Source organism: Elaeis guineensis, chromosome 16, assembly GCF_000442705.2.
Source record: "Elaeis guineensis isolate ETL-2024a chromosome 16, EG11, whole genome shotgun sequence".
In the NCBI taxonomy this organism is placed as follows: domain Eukaryota; kingdom Viridiplantae; phylum Streptophyta; class Magnoliopsida; order Arecales; family Arecaceae; genus Elaeis; species Elaeis guineensis.
The window spans coordinates 37,472,863-37,492,708 of record NC_026008.2 but is presented as its reverse complement, the minus strand read 5'-3'; the positions used below and the strand labels follow the sequence as shown (position 1 = coordinate 37,492,708).

The 19,846-nt window shown below is 45.9% G+C and overlaps 1 protein-coding gene across 2 annotated transcripts; it reads right to left on the bottom strand.

Moving 5' to 3' along the window:
* Positions 1-2,900: 2,900 nt before the first annotated feature.
* LOC105059555 (uncharacterized) lies at positions 2,901-11,474 on the bottom strand. 2 transcript variants are annotated; one of them, XM_073250174.1, is made up of 9 exons: positions 11,173-11,474; positions 10,834-11,077; positions 10,462-10,611; positions 8,702-8,759; positions 8,511-8,603; positions 8,132-8,230; positions 4,072-4,232; positions 3,753-3,812; positions 2,901-3,653 (listed from the first exon to the last, which is right to left on the bottom strand). In XM_073250174.1, the coding sequence occupies exons 1-9, from the start codon at positions 11,334-11,336 to the stop codon at positions 3,378-3,380; spliced, it is 1,305 nt and encodes a 434-aa protein (XP_073106275.1). In that variant the 5' UTR covers positions 11,337-11,474; the 3' UTR covers positions 2,901-3,377. The 2 variants fall into 2 exon arrangements, with proteins under 2 accessions (XP_073106275.1, XP_010941185.1); XM_010942883.4 differs by having other exon boundaries at positions 4,072-4,163; positions 11,173-11,471.
* Between the last annotated feature and the right edge of the window lie 8,372 nt (positions 11,475-19,846).

Genomic DNA, 19,846 nt, shown 5'->3' with positions numbered 1-19,846 from the left:
TTTCGATTTTAAAGCATATCAAATTATTTTTTAAAATTTTTAAAATATTCTAATATAGTTTTATCATCTATCTCATCTCATGAAATGATGTCATTATTTTATAAAATAATTAAACTATCATTATCTCCATCATCTTTCTCTTTCTTCCTCTCTGGTTGCCTCTTTCTCCATCTTTGGTGCCGACATCTCTTCTTCCTCCATCCCCATCCTCTTCTTCCTCCTCATCTCCTTCTTCTCCTTATTGTCCTCCTCCTTCAATCCCTTTTCCCCTCCTTCTCTTTCTCCTCTACCACTTTTCCTCCTCCTCCTCCAAGCTCATCCATGTCCCTCTTTATGACGACTTTTATCACCTCCACCCCTTCCTCACCGGCGATCTCTTATTTTCCTTCTTTTTTTTCTCTTTATCCATTTTTTCTTTCATTCTCCTTCTCCTCCAAACTTACCCACGACCCTTTCTTTTTTTCCTTATCTACTTTTCCTCCGCTTCCTCCTCCTCTTTTTCCTCCTCTCCCTCCTCCTCCTCTTCCAAACCTACTTATGAGACCTCTCCCTTTATGGTGGCTCCCTCCACCTCCATCCATTTGTCAGCGAACCCTCCTTGTCTCTCCTCTTCTTCCTTCCCTTCCCTTCCTCCTCTGCCACTTCTCCTTCTTCTCTTCCACCTCCACCCTTCCTTGTCGATAGCTTCTTTTTCTTCCTCCTCTTCTTTTTCTTCACCCACTTCTCCTCATTATCTTCTTCCTCTTTTAAGCCCACCTATGAGTGCTCTCCCTCTTTCTCCATCATCTTCCTCCAAATTTCTCCTCTTTTTTCTCTTCCTCCAATCATACTTATGAGACCTTTGACGCCATCCTCTCCTTCCACGCTGACCTTCACCATCCTACCCTCTATGATAACTCCTTCCACCTCTATCTCTTTCTTTTGTGATCCATCTAATATGAACAAAAGGCATTTTTGTATGTTAAAACATAGAACTAACACCGTTAGTTGATAAGTAAATGATAACATTTCGAAAATTTGAAGGAATAGTTTGATACGTTTTAAAATCGATAGAATATAAGTGAAATTAGACTAAAATTGAGAAGATTTTTATGTAATTTATCTTTAATATTATTAAATAAAAATTGACAACCAAGCCTCAGTCTAGAGTCTAATTCCATCGACGAATCTATTGGAGAATAGACCGGCTTTATCTCTATAAAAGAGAACAAAAGAAGAGGATAAAAACAACCAAAAATAACCTTGTTCCCATGTCTCTTTTTCCTTTCTCTGCTTCTCTTTTACAATCCTCCATCATTTATCTAGGAAGTTGGCTTTTCTAATTAATATTCTCTGATTTTCTTAATGAATTAGAAGCATGATATTTCATACAAATCCAAGGAATATATGTGAAGTCACAGGATGCGCAATTGAAGCGTAACAAAATTTAAATTCTGTTCAATCTTTGATGAACGAGGGCTCTTTATAATGAGAGTGACATCACAAGCTTTGGACAAATGAGCCATACAAAGCTTGTAAAATGCAAATTGTTGATGATTGAAACGGCTTGTTCATCTTTGGAACAAAAAACCATCTTATAACACAATTAATACAAACAAAACTGTTGGTAAGTGGTCTTACCACTTACCATTAGAGTTGCATATTGCTTCTCTTTTTTCCGACAAGATGGATAAGTCAAACTAATTTAACGTGAATATATCCAACAATATCAAAAAATAAAATATCATAAAGGGCAATCAAAATCATAGATAAATCAGTTCACAAAACTCCATCAAAATGTTCCATCACATAGAAAGCTATCCATTCCGCAGCCCTGTTAGCTTCTCCTTAGAGATGCTTGGCGCAAAATGAGAAACACTCCCCGTTAGAGTCACATACTGCTTATCACCGTGAAGAGAGGCAGTCCAAGAATGGCTTTAGTCTCTGCAACCAAAGAATATAGTTGCCTCCTGGGGTTCTGGCTCCAACTTCACCACCCAATTCTGCAATGCTATGATCAAGATGGGTGGTGCAATTGAGGCCCTCACCAACACACAAGAAGAAAAACAAAAATCTTGTGGAGTCATCAATACCTCATGAATCATCCGATCAGCATCTCCTTGTTTCAATTTCTTTTTTTTTTTTAATTTCAACCATTGAATTTTCTTTTTGAGTTGGATCATTTTTATTTTCTGGCAAGAAGTTGGAGCATTTGTCTGGATCCTAAAAAAAAGATGTTCTAATGGAATATAACTTGAAGTGACAATTTTAGTTGCAAGGCAAAATGTGTTCAAAGTGATGCTGCCCAATTTTTGTAATACTTTTTCAACATCAATACAATTAAATATTGAGTTCGTTAAATGGCTGTTTTCTTTATGTTTAAATTTAGCAGATGATCACTCTGTCTGGTCTCTAGACTTTGCTCCACGTTTGCTTGATCACCAGCATTCAATGTTCTTTGTAAACCAGATTTGAATCACGTATTCACACCATGCATCCAAATGTCATGGCACAAACATTCTTTATCTGGGTAGGCCACTCTCTAAAATTACTCAAAATGCATCAAGAAGTGCACAAAATTATAGACATGCTTGTATTGTGTAAGGTCATATTTTGCTACAATACCAAATTCCCTGAAGCACTAAAAGCAACAGTGTGGCAAGATCAAGATAAGAAGGAAAAAATGTTCTGAACAAAGGAAATTTTAGCTCCACTAAAAAGAGGTCAATGAATCAATCAAACACTACATGATTCATAGACTTCAGAGGAACAGGTTCCATGGCAATGCAGTACGCGTCAACTTATTTAACCCCATGACGCAATCAACTAAGCTTACACCCCCAACCCAGTTATGATAACTAAAATTTTTCTTGACACAAACCATCCTCGCTTACTCTGATCACTATCACAAAAAGCTATCCTTAGCACGCACACTGATAGAATTAGCAAAAACTTTCAAAACCAAAATTATGAGCTCCTAATTGTTTGATCAGCACCACACACAGCTTAAACAAAAAACCAGGAAACTCATGGTGCAAAATCACAAAATTTTCACCTCCGCCGGTTCAGTTTCCACTTGGAAAAGACAAGGACTTGGTGAAACAGGCTGGACCAATATGATATAAATATCAAAAGATATCATCCCTTGCCCCTCCTTTTCTTATATGAATTTGTTCACTCCAGTATCATCTGAATATCTACTGCTCAGATCTGTGGCACAAACCTAGGACTTCCCAAATCAATATCTTAATCTTCTTCACCAGAATATATAAAAAATGTTAAAATGGCTTCAAGACCTTCTCAAGACAGTTAAATTATAAATTAACAAGCCTCGTCTCACGTGCTTCCAAAATTGAGTGGCCGAAACTTTCCTCATAAGTTGGAGGTGAAGCTAACAACTAACTCAGTCCCTTTGGTGGGCTTTGGAGAGAGAACACTCTTTCACTTGGATCAGCAGTAGAATTAGGGACACCTGTCGTGCCTGAAGAGGGAGTTCCCACCCCATCTGACCTTGTATGGCTATCAGTTTTACTCCCATATGTGGTTTCTGTTTGCAGGCTCTCCCCAGGGGAAGCATTATAATTGTCACTGTTGAGCTTTTTGTATATTGTCAGAGCCTGAGCTACCATAGCAGAAGGATTATCAGCAGTGCTAGGAAGCAACAGAGTGGTTCCCTGCAATAACAAACAATGAGAAGAAGGGGAAGGATATAGAGATCAGCAATAAGCATGCTTTAAAGCTTTTAACTGGATATCATATGTTCAATGCTTTACCTCCTTGGCTATGCGGCCAAATGCTTTAATGTATTGTTCAGCAATTTTTAGACTTGCTGCCTGTAAGTGGGGAAAAAGTTAGCGGGTCTTTCAGAGCCAGGATAAACAGGAGGGAAAAAAAGTACTTTCCCAGATAAAGTCTGGACATGCAATATCTCTAATAAGGTTTGCATGGTGATGCAGTTGGTACTTCCCATACTTTTCGGATTATAAGGCATGAAGGCACAAAGAAGCCAGAAGGCTTGATTTGTAATTGACTTTTCATGGTGAGACAAACATATAAGAAGAAACCAAACAACCAAGTGGAAGGAAATCTTACCTGAGCACCTCCCTCTGCTTTCATGGCCTCTGATAGCACCTTAAGCCCTTCTGCAGTTGCCTGTGATCTAGCAAGGATAGCTTCAGCTTCTCCTGATATATTGCAATAAAAATCCATCAGAGTGAACTTTGCACAAGCTTTTGGCGCACGTTTTATACTTCCTGAATTTTACATTCTACATTCAGAGCAGAGCTATGAACAACTATACATGAACACATGAATGAATTTCAATAAAGATCCCAAAATACACACCTACGACTGGCATAAAACCTTGTAAAAGCAAAAAAAAAAAAGGAAAAAAAAAAAGAAAAAGAAAGAAAGAAAGAAAGGAGAGTATAGAAACATGCAAGCAATATCACAGTAGGCACTCTGTAACTTTTCCAGGATATCAAAAGCAGACGGGCAGATGATATGACTAAATTGACATGAAAGGATTAAACAAACCCAGCAACAGCTATTCGAAACATATCGCTTCTGCACCATATCATGCACATGAATGCCAATATGAATAAAGGAGGTGTTAAAATGCCAATCTTAGTGATTGAGTTTTTTTATTACGTGAATATTGGTGCTAAGAGTAAAGACATGATATTTTATGTATAAAAATAGATATGACCGTGCCATGGAAAAGCAGTAGAAATTAAGTTAATAGCGAGCACTGCAGTGCAACATGATTAATAGATTATGCAAGAGGCTTTTGATAGTTCAAGTTAACACATGAAGATAATATGTACATACTGTTTTGCTGTTCTGAGGAAGTTGAAAACTGAGAGCTGTGTTTTCTTGCTTTGCATCAGTTCCAAAACTCGATGGCTTCAAGTAATCTTGCATGGACCCAGGTGAGGTTGGGTGCTTTTGGAAGTCCTAGGAGATGGAGATATTTACATTGCATAAAAGGAAATTCTTCTGCCATTTGAAACTGTACTTTGGAGGCCACAGAATTTTTGACAGAGAATGGAGGAAGAAGACAAAGTAACTGAAGGGATTTTTCTTTTTTTTTTTTAATTTAAAGGGTGGTTGGTGGGGAGGAAGGGGGGGAAGGTGCATAAGATTTATCCTATGTAATATATAAGTTCCATGATATTAAAAAGAGAAATTAAATATGTTCTGCTATAAAGGTGTGTTCAATGCCGTACTAATTTACTGGTAAATGCTACTATATACAAAAAACTTGTTTCTACTATTTATTGAAGGAGAACACTGTGATACTTATCTACCTGTTCAGATAAATCTCATCAAGCAAGCATCAACAATAGAACTACATCATTCTTTAATAGAAGACTTAAAATACTGTGCAGTAAACACTTCATGTTAACATAAACAGTCTACTCCATCTTTGTTGTGCCATGGAGGGCCGTCAACATCTCATGTATTATTGTCTTTCAATGTTAAAGTTTTGAAAAGTAAAGTGTCCAGCTCTAACACAAAGATCATGGAATTGCCCTTTTGGAAAAATCTGGTCAGATCAGATTTTAGATGGTTATACAAATTACAATATACCTATGAATGAAACAGTATCAGTCCAGCCAAATTATGGGAGATCATGCATTTTACATGCAACAACCACATCAGCTGATACCATATAGAAGCCAAACTGAGGGAGATGGAGTCGTGGACAGCCAAGGGATGTATTTTGGTGGCATCTCTAGCAGCATCAGTGCCCCTCTAAAAGTGAACAACCAGAGCAAACTTATAACAAAAGTAAATCTAATGCTTCAGTGCAAGAAGGTTAGAAATTTTTCTTGTGTCTCTAAATATGGTTCCTTAATTTGCATGGTCAAAGGAGAAAGAACATGAGAACGTGGTATTTAAATTTGGGAAGAATGTTATAGAGTAGCAGCTGATGACTAAGATGAACAAAAACTAGATTCTGTTGTTCAAGGAGAAAGGAAGATCTTTTTCCATATAGCTTCAAAGAGTGGAACAAAGAGATGTTTCCTGACAAAAACAATGAGGTCAACAATTAGTTGCCTATCTTTGGTTCCTGTTAAAAACATGATGCTTCAAATTATGAAGCTGATACTTCTATGAAGGCATGAAGCTTGCATCTGTCACAACCACCCGAGTCTAGAATTTCAAGAGTCCAGCAGTCGATCTTTACTACAGCAAAGATGATGAATTTAAAATAATTTTTTCAATTCAAAAGTTAACCATCAAATGCCGGGATGTGCAGTGCAAATTACAAATCAATGTACATGTCAAGTTTTATAACTTGAGAAGTTTGACAAAAACAATAAATCAAGGATGAAACTTCAGGACAACTTATGTCCTGCCTGTGGAGTTAATGAATAGGTGAACCATCAAGTTATATGAAAGAATAGGTCAGAGCAGTTCACTGATGACCTGGATCTATTAAGACATCAAGAATAGCATTCGGCATCATGTATGTTTTTCTCAAACAAATTAATTTTAGCCTCTATTTAGTGACGGCATGCTTTAATGATGACCTCATTAAAAGTTTAATGGATGGCTGGATACTGGTCAATTCTCCCAGTGTTTGGAGGTCAGTGCTAACCAACTGTATATTAGAACAACATACTGAATTAATCTAACTTGGAACTACTAAAGGAGTGCAACAAAGACTGTTGTACAGATCACATGTATGAGTCCCTTTGAGAATCAAAAAGGCTTAAGCAACTGCTAATGGCAGTCCTAGTTGAACTAGAATTGAGACAGTGGGAAAGGTCATGACCCACATGAACTAAGAATGGGTCCCTGATGATCAATAGAAAGCACTAGTAAGACTAATGAAAAAGCCAGAAACCTATTGCTTCCAAAGGGGAACAACCATTAATTATCAGAACTGGATACTTTTCAAAATTATTCTGCATTATCTTTTCTACAGAAGCATATTCTCAGCAGCCTTTTAACTCTTCTACTTCCATTTATACATCTCCCGTGTCGATTGTCTGACATATTGCATCAATAACCCACCACATCTCTTACTTGTATCCATAACCCCATAGTTATGTCCCTTGAAGCAGCTAGCATATTAGAATTCAAAGTGGCCTTCAACTCGCTCCTCTCTCTTTAATATCTCCACCTCTCTTTAATACCTCTCGACGGTAATTTTTTAAACCCAACCAATGCTACCCTCCTATAGCTTATGACAATTGGCCAATAAAATTCATCACCTCAAATGTAAGCTTGTAAGAAATGAAAATAACACAGTTTTGCAACAAAATGAAAAAACAGCCTTGTTCATCATGTCCAAAATGTCAATAACCAAGACACACTACTTTGTAAATCTAGAAACTTTATCCCTAATCCAGCACAAATAGTCCTTCCTCCTAATGATCCAAAAGCCAAAGAAGATAAGTGCTTTTTTGGTGCGCAAATGGGTAAGCATGGATACAGGTTAGGTAAGGGAAGGCAAGAACATGAAGATATAAATGTTAAAGTAATCCAGCCACATTTATGTATTTTCATCCACTAAGATTAACTAATCATGTTTTATCCAACCCCAAAACTCTAAAAGGAACTTCACATATAACCTAGCAAACCAAATGCCATCATAAAAGTATCTGTCCCCATTTTGATTCTTAACCAGGAAAAAAAAAATTAAAAGAGATTGAAAGGCATTGAAATTTCACAATCTTTTTTTCCACATTATCTAAAATTAAACATGATAAACTAACATACTTATCCAGGTACCATAGAAGAATGATAACCTGCTGATTATCTTCCCACGTAGCAGGTGCTAATAACTTCTATAATCATCATGAATAAAGAAGAGATGAGATCTTCTTGTCTAAAACTTTATTGATCTATAGTTAGCTTCATGGAGCAGTTGCCAACAAATAAATGTTGAAAAATACAATTACAATCACATACGGAAGTAGCTTGCTCAACCTTACTTGCAAAATTATCACCAGCATGGCATTTTTTATCACACAATAAGATAATATGCTCTATTAGTATTTCAGACTGATGTGCAGCAGTTAGAAATACCTATCTATCATGTTGAATTGGATAATTAAGACTTGCAATGATTGCCAGATACAATTCCAGAAAGAAGATCAGCTAAAACTAACACCTAAAATAAAATAGAATAACATACCTTTAGCCCTATTCACCTGATCCATCATTGCAGCTTCTGATGCCAATATCACAGAACTTTTCTTTCCCTCAGCTATGTTGATGTTTGCTTGTCTTTCTCCTGTTCACGTTAAACAGAACTTCTCAAAACTTTGTATTTCTATTATCACAGAAGGTAGGATGAAATAACCAATTAAAAGCGCTTCTTCATAAAATGCAACACGTAGCTGCATATGACAGTCTACAATATCCAATGTCAATATTTCATGTCATGTTATATGGCATATTGAAGAAAATCTTTCCTAATGAAATATATCAGTTATAGTATATAGCAAGGATAAGCACAAGAATGTATTAATTTCAAAAAAGAAAAGAAAAACAAAAACAAAAAGAATAGAGACCTTCAGATTCGAGAACTTGAGCGCGTTTTCTTCTTTCTGCTTCAGCTTGCATCTCCATAGCTGCCTTCACTCCAGGTGGAGGAGATATATCCCCTGCATAACAATTAGAAAAAAGGTGAAAAACAATCAAAGCCACCTTTAACAGATGGCAGATCTCGATGACAAAATTATATCATAGTTCATAGACTTACTTATTTCATATCGCAGACACTTAAGACCCCAATTGGATGCAGCCTCATTAATTGCTCTCTGTTGATAAGAAATTTTCACCAAACTGGTGATGAACCCAACAGAATAAAATAAAATAGTAGCAATAGCATGCTTTCTACATGCATCCATGGCTAAACAACCATCCTAATTAATTTCCTAAACCTGCTGGGCCAAGTCTTCACACAGTTAGCAGCAGGATGGAAGCACGCTCATAAAATACAATAATGAGATAATTAAAGCAACACAAGAAATTATATCATATTTTTAAAACAAATGAAAGGAAGAACCATGTTAAAGATAGATAGATATAGAGAGAGAGAGAGAGAAGGGGGGTCTGGATTGAAGGTCATTATCAAGCTAGTTATATCATCAGCTTTATCACTTTCTTCTAAAACCTTAGAAGGAACATAATTATTGATGTTAATTACCAATTCCATGTTCCAGAAGCACAAAAATATTATTACATAATGCAAGTATAACAAGTATATGCTTGGCCAAAAAGTTGCAAGAACTAGATAGGCTTCTTTTTTTCCCGGGTATGAAATGCGGAGCTATTAGCCTGGAATACCCAATTCTTAAAAACCAAAATGGGCCTTATAATTTCAGCAGTGAGGATCTTACTGCTATCTAGGCTTACAATCAAATTAATCAAGATGAAAATACAAGAATAGCAAACAATAAAAGTTGTGTAAGACAAATGCACTAGACAAGTATCTAATAAGTTCTTATGACTGCATTTTAAAGGAGTAAAGATGCTTAAATAGTAACTCTTTATGGGGTAAAACAAAATGAATCCAACTAGACATGCAAAGCCCTGCAATACATTTTGCGAGTCCTCAATAGTAGCACTATCACTTCCTTCCATTCTTACCATGTAGCGCTGAATGAACAATCTTGGCCAGCCTTTGGTTATTGTCTTCTCATAACTATAGTAGCTCATAACTCCCCAAGGTGTATTTTTGGGAAAGCTCAGAAAACTTAGCGCAGTTGTGCTTGATCATGAAAAGTCATGAAGTCATATGTAATACTTGTGTAATCATTGAAATGCAAGCACCAGGTCACATCTTGTTAATGGAAGCACATATTCATTTACCTCAACTAATAATTTTCATGCAATCCTGTATGGCAACAAGATGAGAAGGGACAATGAAGATATCATGTTAGAGTAGTGCACATGGAAATCAAGTGCTTCTAGAACTGATTAACATGCTATCAAAATACCTTGATACTTCAAAGAATTTGCCTTCTCTGAGCAAAATTGATCCTTAGCAAGTTGTGAGTACATCACTAGTGATGATACAAGTTTGAGGGGCCTCGCATCTATTATCAAGCACAATATTTCCCTTATTTAGCCTCATCTAAAAATAAATCATCCTAAGATTTAGAAACATTGCATCAGCACTCCATGTACTTCAAAGTATACGAGCCAAGTTATAATAGACACTTCAAAACTCTCAAACACAAAGTACATCTATCTTGGTGTAATAGCACACATGCAGACGCATATGTGAGTTTTGATTTCTTAGTGTCCGTGAGGAGAAAGCAAGGAATTTTATGTTCTTCAAAATTACCATCCCAAACATAAGAAATTGCAGCAAGTATAATGGAAAATTCCAAAGAAGAAGGAGGAGGAGTTATTGTCTTCCAACAAGCATTATAATTTCCACCAACCACTGACACAAAATCAGAATTTAGAGAGAAAGAATAGAACCTGCAAAGAATGCTAAGAAGAATATCATACCACAATGTTCTCATTGAGTGCGTCCCTCTCCTCAAATGTCTTGTCCAGAGTAATCTTCCCCAGCTCGCTTCTCATCGTTGTCTGTGCCATCTGGATCACGGCAAATATTGGATTCTCCACACCATACGAAGCAAGGAATGGGTCCACAATCTGCAAAAATTGCAAAAAAAGAAAAAAAAAACCGAAAAAATGAAGAGAAATCCATTATCGAATACATATGAAATCATCAAAGGTTGCTCTTTTTACGAGGGATGAAAGGAGCTTTATACAAAATCAAGAAGCACGTCAACATAATCACGTAAACTCATCAAAATATAGCATTTTTGAGCAATAATAACTAGAGAAAATGCACAGCCAATGATAATTGGATACCTTGACATAGAGCACACCATCGATGAGGATGCTGACATTGTCCTTGGTGATGGCGGACTGGTCCGGAATGGGGATGGCCTCCTCTTTAAGGGAGTGGACGTAGGCAATCCGGTCGACGAAAGGGACGAGGACATGAATGCCCGAATCGAGGGTCCTGAGGTACTTTCCAAACCGTTCGACGATGTACGCCTTCTTCTCCGCCACGATGCGGATGCCCCAGTTCGTCGGGGTCGGCTGCTCGTACCTACCCCAACCCCACACAACCCACTCGTCACCAGATCAACAAAGAAGGAAAACATAGAAGAAGGAATCGAAAGGCTCGGGTTTGAAGTTCGCTACCTGGAGGCGGGGAAGTCGTCACGGTGCTGGCGGCCGCCGCGGTAGCAGCGGAGGAAGAGGAGGAGGGAAGGGGATAGGAGGGCTTCGGGGAGGGGGAGGGAGGTGGAGGAGAGGGAGGAGCGAAGGGGGAGAAAGACGGGTGCTTTGGCCCTCCACATCGCCATTTCTTTTTTTCTCCCCTCGCAGAGCTCTTCGTTTGGCTCGGCGGAGAAGGAGAGACCCTCGCAAAACCTCGAAGGCGGTAGCGCTTACCGGTGGGGTCTCACCGTCTCAGATTGAAGTCTCGTCGTCTCTGGATCGTCTCGGGCTCCAAAGTCCAACTTGAGAGACAAGCTTGGCCGTCCATACAAAAACCAACCGTCACGATTTAGAGGAACCAACCGTCACGTGTCTGAATTTACTAAAGATACATTGGACGGGGATATGCGCATCGGCAAACTATTTGCGGAAAGCTTAGACGTAACCATGGCGTCTGGGTCAATGCTAATGCTCAATAGATCTGAAAATAGATTGGGTATTAACATATTTATGTCCATATTTATTTTATTTAATAAATATAAATATAAAGATAAATATTTATTAAATATAAATAATTATTTTAAATAAATATAGATATAAATTAAATATCAAAAATATGAATATAAACATAAATATAAATTAAATAAATAAATTTTATGATCATCAAATAGATATCATTAAGTAGATGATAAATTAAATTAATAACATATTAATATAATCATTTATTTTTTAAAAAATATTTATGAGTGTTATATAAAATTAAATTAAATTATAAATAAAATTAAATAATTATCTATTTATATCTAATTCAATATTTTTTTTTACGGATATTGTTGGGGGATACCCACCGACCGACCGACCGGCTATCGGAGGGCCCGACCGTCTGGCGGCCCGACTAACCGACTATCGGAGGGCCCGACCGTCTGGCGGCCCGACCGACCGGCTATCGGAGGGCCCGACCGTCTGGCGGCCCGACTGACCGACTATCGGAGGGCCCGACCGTCTGGCGGCCCGACTAACCGGCTATCGGAGGGCCCGACCTGGCAGCCCGGCCGACTAACCGACGACCCGACGGACGACTCTGACTGGCCGATCGTAAGTCGGGCGACAGGCCGACGGACGCCATCAGCGGCTAACTGCGGCCATTCCACGGTCCATTCCCGACCGACTAAACCCAGAGGTCCGGTAGCCGACCCACATGAAGCTCGCCGACCGACGGAGGAGTCCGACGCCACTCTGCTGGCCACCGACCCTGGGTCGGCCGACTCCACCAACCGCCGTACGGCCGCCAGACGTTGTCAGCTCTGACACGGACATGCGGCACAGTTACCTAGGGGCATTGTCCCGCCGAGAACCGGGTCAACCCTGGTGATTAGACGGCTACACGGCGACATGACATTTTCACGGCGGCTCTGACAGCCTACAGTGAGTTGACAGTTCCTCACTTGTCCGCGCCATTAATGATGGCGCCATACCGTGCTCCACTATATATACCGGGGAAGGCAACAGTGCAAGGGATCGATCCGCCCGTCTCTCCCACATACGCAGGCTCGCTCCTCTCTCTCCCTCTCTCCCTCTCAGAGCTCTCTGTCTGCATTTCATTGTTGCCCAGTCACCTCTCTGACTTGACCGTCGGAGGGTCCCCACCGGAGCCGCCTCCGGTCAGTGCGGACTTCCTTTTGCAGGTGCACGCTTCCCGGCGATCGGGCGACAAGGCGATTGGCCGCAACAGATTGGCGCGCCAGGAAGGGGACAGCATGACAAAGACAAGAGCTCAACGATCGAGAGTCACTGGGTCGGCAAGGCGCTCTTCCCGCCGGGAAGAGGCCTCTCCACCACCACTGGCGGCGGAGCCTAGCTCTCCGCGCCCTGCAGTGACCACGGAGGCCCAGATTGCGGCCATCGTACGGCAGATGACCGTACTGACCGACGCAGTCAAAAGCCTCCAGCAACAACCGGCGGCCCGGCCTATGCCTTCCAGGAGCAGCCGCCGACGGTCGCGCCGACCCCTGCCGCCTCCAGGCGAGCACTCCCAACAGCGCTCCCACGGGGAGGAGGAGGGTCGACCTCGGCGCGACGACCGACGGTCCCAGCGGCCCTCTCCTTCCCCGTTGGAACGGGCGAGGAAGGAAAAGCGGCCGCGCACACCGTCGGCCTCTCCTTCAGAGTCTTCTGGAGGCTCCACTCCTGGGGTCTCCCAGCATCGACGAGCGGACGACTACGAGCGACGGTTCGAGGAGATCGACCGCCGACTCGCCCAATTGCAGATGGACGGCCAGAAGTCTTCGAACGACGTCGACTTCCAGACCGCCCAACCTCTCTCCCGACTGGTCCTCGACGAGCCGATTCCCAGTCGGTTCAAGATGCCGCACGTGGAGCCCTACGACGGCTCCACCGACCCAGTCGACCACCTCGAGAGCTATAAAGCTCTCATGACAATTCAAGGGGCAACCGACGCTCTTTTTTGCATCGGTTTCCCCGCCACACTTCGCAAGGCTGCCAGGGCTTGGTACTCCGATCTTCGATCGGGCAGTATCCATTCCTTCGCGCAGCTCGAGCACTCGTTCGTGGCCCATTTCAGCACCAGCCGAAAGCCGCCGCGAACGTCGGATAGCCTTTTCTCCCTCAAGCAGGGGGAAAACGAGACGCTCCGACACTTCGTGGCGCGATTCAACGCTGCCACGCTCGAGGTCCGGGACCTCAACGAAGACATGGCGGTTTCAGCCATGAAGAGGGGCCTGAGGTCGTCCCGATTTACTTATTCTCTGGACAAGACCCTCCCCCGAACATACGCCGAGCTACTGGAGCGCGCATACAAGTATATGCGCGCGGACGAAGGAGCGTCCGACCGACGCTTGGTCGAGCCCAGGGGTCCGAAGGAGAAGCGAAGAAAAGGTCGGGAGCCCGCCGAACCAAGCAGGCCCCCGGCCGGTAGTCGGCTTTCTCCACCCCGACAGATCCAAAAATCACCCCGCCGACAGACTCCGAGGTCGGTGCGTCCCAGGTATGACTCCTACACTCCTCTCTCCGCTCCCCGTGCGCAGATCTTGATGGAGATCGAAGGGAAGGAATACCTGCGACGGCCTCCGCCTCTGAAGGCAAAGGGCCTCGACCATCGGAAGTACTGCCGGTTCCATCGGAGCCACGGCCACGACACCGAGCGATGCATCCAGTTGAAGGACGAGATCGAAAATCTCATCCGCCGAGGATATCTCGGCAAGTTTCGAAAGGGTCCGCCGACCCGACCGACTGCCGATCGACGCCCCCAGCCGACTGAAGAGGCACCGACTAACCAGCCGACGGCCGGAGTCATCAACATGATTTCCAAGCGGCTGGGATCGGGGACGTCTACAGGGGGGGAGCCGACGAAAAAGCCACGACCGAACGACGTAATCACCTTCGCGGAAGACGACGTTCGGGGCATCCAGACTCCCCACGACGACGCTGTTGTTGTGTCGGCGACAATAGCCAATTACGATGTAAAACGAATTTTTGTTGATAATGGAAGTTCGACAAATGTTTTGTTTTACTCGACCTTCTCCCGAATGCGACTACCGACGGATCGACTTAGTGGGGTCTCCACGCCCTTGATCGGCTTTGCCGGAGACACCGTCACGACAGAAGGAGAAATCACCCTGCCCGTGACGGTCGGTACCGAACCACGGCAAAGCACGGTCTCCCTCATCTTCGCGGTCGTCCAAGTCCCTTCGGCCTACAATGCCATACTCGGGCGACCCGGACTGAACGCCCTCAGGGCGATCGTCTCGACGTACCATCTCCTTGTTCGATTCCCGACCAGAAACGGAGTCGGGGAGATGCGCGGAGATCAACAGCTCGCCCGACGATGCTTTCAAATCTCCGCCCAAAGCAACGAGACAAAGGATCCCCTGACAATCGACAAACTGGATCAACGGGAGGAGGAAGAGCGGGGTTTGCCGGCCGAGCAGCTCGAGGCGATCCCGATAGGAGAAAATCCCGACAGAAAAGTTTGGGTCGGGTCTCAATTGCCCGACGCCGAACGCCACCGACTGGCGGAGCTCCTGACGGCCAACGCCGACATATTCGCATGGTCGGCAGCTGATATGTCGGGCATCCCTCCGGAAACAATGACTCACCGACTCAACATCGATCCGACGATGAAACCGGTGAGGCAGAAGAAAATGTCCTTCGCCCCAGAAAGGCAGAAGGCCATCGACGAGGAAGTGGACAAGCTGCTCGAAGCGGGCTTCGTTCGGGAATCCACGTATCCCGATTGGCTCGCCAATGTCGTCATGGTCAAGAAAGCCAACGGGAAGTGGAGGATCTGCATCGACTACACCGACCTCAACCGAGCATGCCCGAAGGATAGCTTTCCACTCCCAAAGATCGACCAGCTGGTGGATGCGACGTCCGGATTTCGACTGCTCAGCTTCATGGACGCCTTCGCCGGATACAATCAGATCCGGATGGCGCCTGAAGACGAGGAGCACACCGCTTTCGTGACCCCCAAGGGCCTCTACTGCTACAGGGTGATGCCCTTCGGATTGAAGAACGCCGGTGCCACCTACCAGCGACTCGTCAATAAGGTCTTCAAAGACCAGATCGGCCGCAACATGGAAGTGTATGTGGACGACATGCTGGTGAAGAGCACGCAAATCCCGGACCATGTTCAGGATCTCGAGGAGACCTTCCGCACCCTTCGACGACACCGAATGAAGCTCAATCCGACCAAATGCGCCTTCGGGGTGACCTCGGGGAAGTTCCTCGGATTCCTCGTTTCTCAGAGAGGGATCGAGGCCAACCCTGAGAAGATAAAGGCGATCCTCGCCATGCGTCATCCGAACACCAAGAAGGAGGTCCAACAACTAAACGGGAGAATCGTCGCTCTTAGCCGATTCATTTCCCGATCAGCTGAAAGGTGCCTCCCGTTCTTCAAAACCTTGCGCCAGGCGAATGGTTTCTCTTGGTCGGATGAGTGCGAACAGGCCTTTGAAGACCTGAAAAAGTACCTGGCTTCCCCGCCGCTGCTCGTAAAGCCGCAGGTCGGGGAGACCTTGTATCTCTACTTGGCCACATCTTCTGAGGCGATCAGTTCGGTGCTCGTTCGGGAAAACGAGTGCCGAACCCATCAGCCCATCTACTACATCAGCAAAGTGCTCCACGGCGCCGAAGCCAGATACTCGGAGACGGAAAAGATGGTCTTCGCCCTGACCGTCTCCGCGCAACGGCTCCGCCCATACTTCCAGGCCCACGCCATCGTGGTACTCACCAACCAGCCCCTGAGGGCCGTACTGCGCCGACCCGACACATCCGGACGACTCGCTAAGTGGGCAATGAAGCTTGGCGAGTTCGACATTCAGTACCGACCAAGGCCTGCCTTGAAGGCTCAGGTCTTGGCCGACTTCATCGCTGAATGCCCGACGACCGACAAAAGGTCGGGAGCTGAAGGCCCGGGACGAGATTCGGTCTCTGAGCGGGACCCGATCTCCACCTGGGTACTTCACATCGACGGAGCCTCCAACGCTCAGGGAAGCGGGGCCGGGCTCCTGCTCACGAACTCGGACGGGGTAGTCACCGAATACGCCCTCCGGTTCGACTTCAAGGCCTCCAACAATCAAGCCGAATACGAGGCACTCCTCGCGGGCTTGAGGATGGCGAAGGAATTGGGCGTCGACAGCCTCCGGGCATTCTCCGACTCTCAGCTGATCGTGGGGCAGGTCAAGGGCGACTTCGAGGCGCGAGATCCGACCATGATCAAGTATCTTCAGAAGGTAAAGGATCTCGTGGCCCGCCTCGAGTATTTCGAGATCTCCCACATCCCCAGGACGGAGAACGCCCGTGCCGATGCTCTCTCCAGACTGGCAACGTCGGCCTATGATTCTTTGGGTCGGACGTTTGTCGAAAACCTCCAACAGCCGAGCATTGATCGGGTCGAAGAAGTGCAGCAGCTAACGTCCGAACCAAGTTGGATGGACCCGATCGTCCGGTACTTGTCCGACGGGACCAGTCCCAAAGATCCCGCGGAGGCCAAGCGACTCCGATGGTCGGCGTCACAATATGTGATCATGGACGGCCGACTCTACAAGAGGTCGTTCTCCCTCCCTCTGCTCAGGTGTTTGGGACCGACCGACGCCGACTACGCTCTCCGAGAGGTTCACGAAGGAATTTGTGGGAATCACTTGGGGGGCAAGTCCTTAGCCTTCAAGGTCTTGCGACAGGGCTACTACTGGCCGACCATGAGAAAGGATGCGGCAGAGTTGGTCCGAAGGTGCGAGCCATGCCAGAAGTATGCCAATATTCAGCGCCAACCGGCCAGCCAAATCGCTCCCATTGTCGCTCCGTGGCCCTTCGCTCAGTGGGGAGTCGATATTCTCGGCCCCTTCCCACCGGCGTCGGGCCAAAGGAAGTTCATCGTTGTCGCCATCGACTACTTCACGAAGTGGGTCGAGGCCGAGCCCTTGGCGCAGATCACCGAGCGGAAGATGGAGGACTTCGTCCAAAAGTCCATCATCTTCAGGTTCGGATTGCCGCACACCATCATCACCGACAACGGACGGCAATTCGACAACCAAGACTTCAAGGACTTCTGCGCCAGGTTCCACATCCGTCATCGACTAACTTCAGTCGGGCACCCACAGTCCAATGGCGAGGTCGAGGTGACGAACCGAACCTTGCTCCATGGACTCAAGACCCGACTGAACGAAGCCAAAGGTCTCTGGGTCGACGAGCTGGGCTCCGTCCTATGGGCTTACCGAACGACCCCCCGTGTCCCGACCGGGGAGTCGCCGTTCAGTTTGGCCTACGGGACAGAAGCTATGATCCCGCTCGAGATTGGCCTGCCATCTTCAAGGGTCGAGCAGTACCGCGAGCCGGACAACTCCGAAAGTCGGAGGGCCGACCTAGACCTCCTCCCCGAACTGCGAGATGAGGCTCAAATCCGAATGGCCTCATACCGACAGAGGGTCGCCCGGTACTACAACGCCAAGGTCAGACCAAAGCTCTTTAAACCTGGCGACCTAGTCTTGAGGAAGGCGGAGGTGTCGAAGCCCTTGGACCAAGGGAAGATGGCTCCCAACTGGGAAGGACCCTACAAGGTTGCTGACACCTTCGGGCCGAGAGCCTATCGGCTGGAAACCCTTGAGGGAAAAACCATTCCCCGGACTTGGAACGCCGACAACTTGAAGCTGTATTACCAGTGAATTCTGTAATTCAATCATCGGAATACAAGTTCAGTTTGAAAAATCGGAGTTCTAACTCTTCGACTACTGATCGGCGCTCAGCCCCGACGCATCGACGCGGACCTGGAACCGACGACACATCGGCCCCTTACTCGGACCGATGCATCTACGATGACGGGAGTTTGTACTCCTTCTACGGTCGAATTTTCGGGCAGAATCCATCGGCCGACTGATCGATCGGGCCCCGACCGAAGAAAGGCTAAAAGCCCACGCGGCTGTTGCCGCGACATTCCGACCAGGCTACGGCCGGTCGAGGGATATTCGGCTTACCACCGTCTATCACATGACGCGACCTTAGTCGCACCCACTACTCGCCGACCGACCTGCGGCCGGCTGAACGACACTCGGTTCGCCACCGTCTGTCGAAGGACATGAGAACCCGACGCAAGAGCTTGGGGATCCGACTTACTATCGCTCCCCCGACACTGCGCCGGTCGATGTTCGACTGAACGCATCTACGGAAGTCCGACTACCGAACCTTACCAGGTTCGATCGGATCCCGACTTAACAGATGCGCCCGAATAGCGATTACTTCGGAGCTGTGCAAGCCGGTTAAGTCCTACCGACTTACCCGAGTTGGCGACTTCTCTAAGTTGGCGACTAGGGTTCGACATTACAGCGATAAGAAACATTACAAACAAGAAGCAAAAGAGAAGACAATTTCATTTATTGATTAAAAGAAATTACAAAGTCGGGCCGAAGCCGATTACATGTATTTTCAAAAAGAAACAAAAGGAAGACAGTCGGCTGGACCGATCATTCGTCCTGGATAATCTCTTCGACCGACGGAGGATCGGGAAGAATCGGCGTCTCGACCATAAGCGGCGCTGGGTCGGCGGCAGAAGGATGTCCTTCAGTCGGCAAGGGACCTCCGGTCGGCTCCTGCCCCGGAACGACTTCCTCCGTTGGGATGATGCCTCCCGACTGATGGTCGGCCTCCTCTTCGGTTCCCTCCTCTTCGGCGAGTAGCGGCGCGACTCGGCTGACGTCCACCTCCGGGTACAAGGCATGGACGGCATCCCGACCATCTTCGAACCCGACCCGGTAGGAGGCGAAGCCCGATTCGAGCATCTCCTCCTTGAACCGGTCGGAGGCCCGGAAGTCCTCAACCGCACGATCGGCCGACTCCCTCGCCGACCGTGCCTCGTCCTCAATGTGGGCCAGCTCCTCCTTCGCCAACTCCGCCTCGGCCCTGGCAATTTCGGCGTCGATTTGGGCGATGGACAAGTCCTCTTCGGTTTCCGCGAGCTTCCCCAGGCTGACCCGAAGTTGCTCGCGTTCCCCTTGGAGTTCGGAGGTGGCACTGTCCCGTTCGCGTCGAAGACGACGCACGACCCGACCTTTGTGCTTGGCCTCCTTCTTGGCCGACTTCAGTTCGGCCATAAGCCGGGAGACCTCGTCCGTCAACTTGGCCTCCCGGTCGACCGACTCCTGTAGTT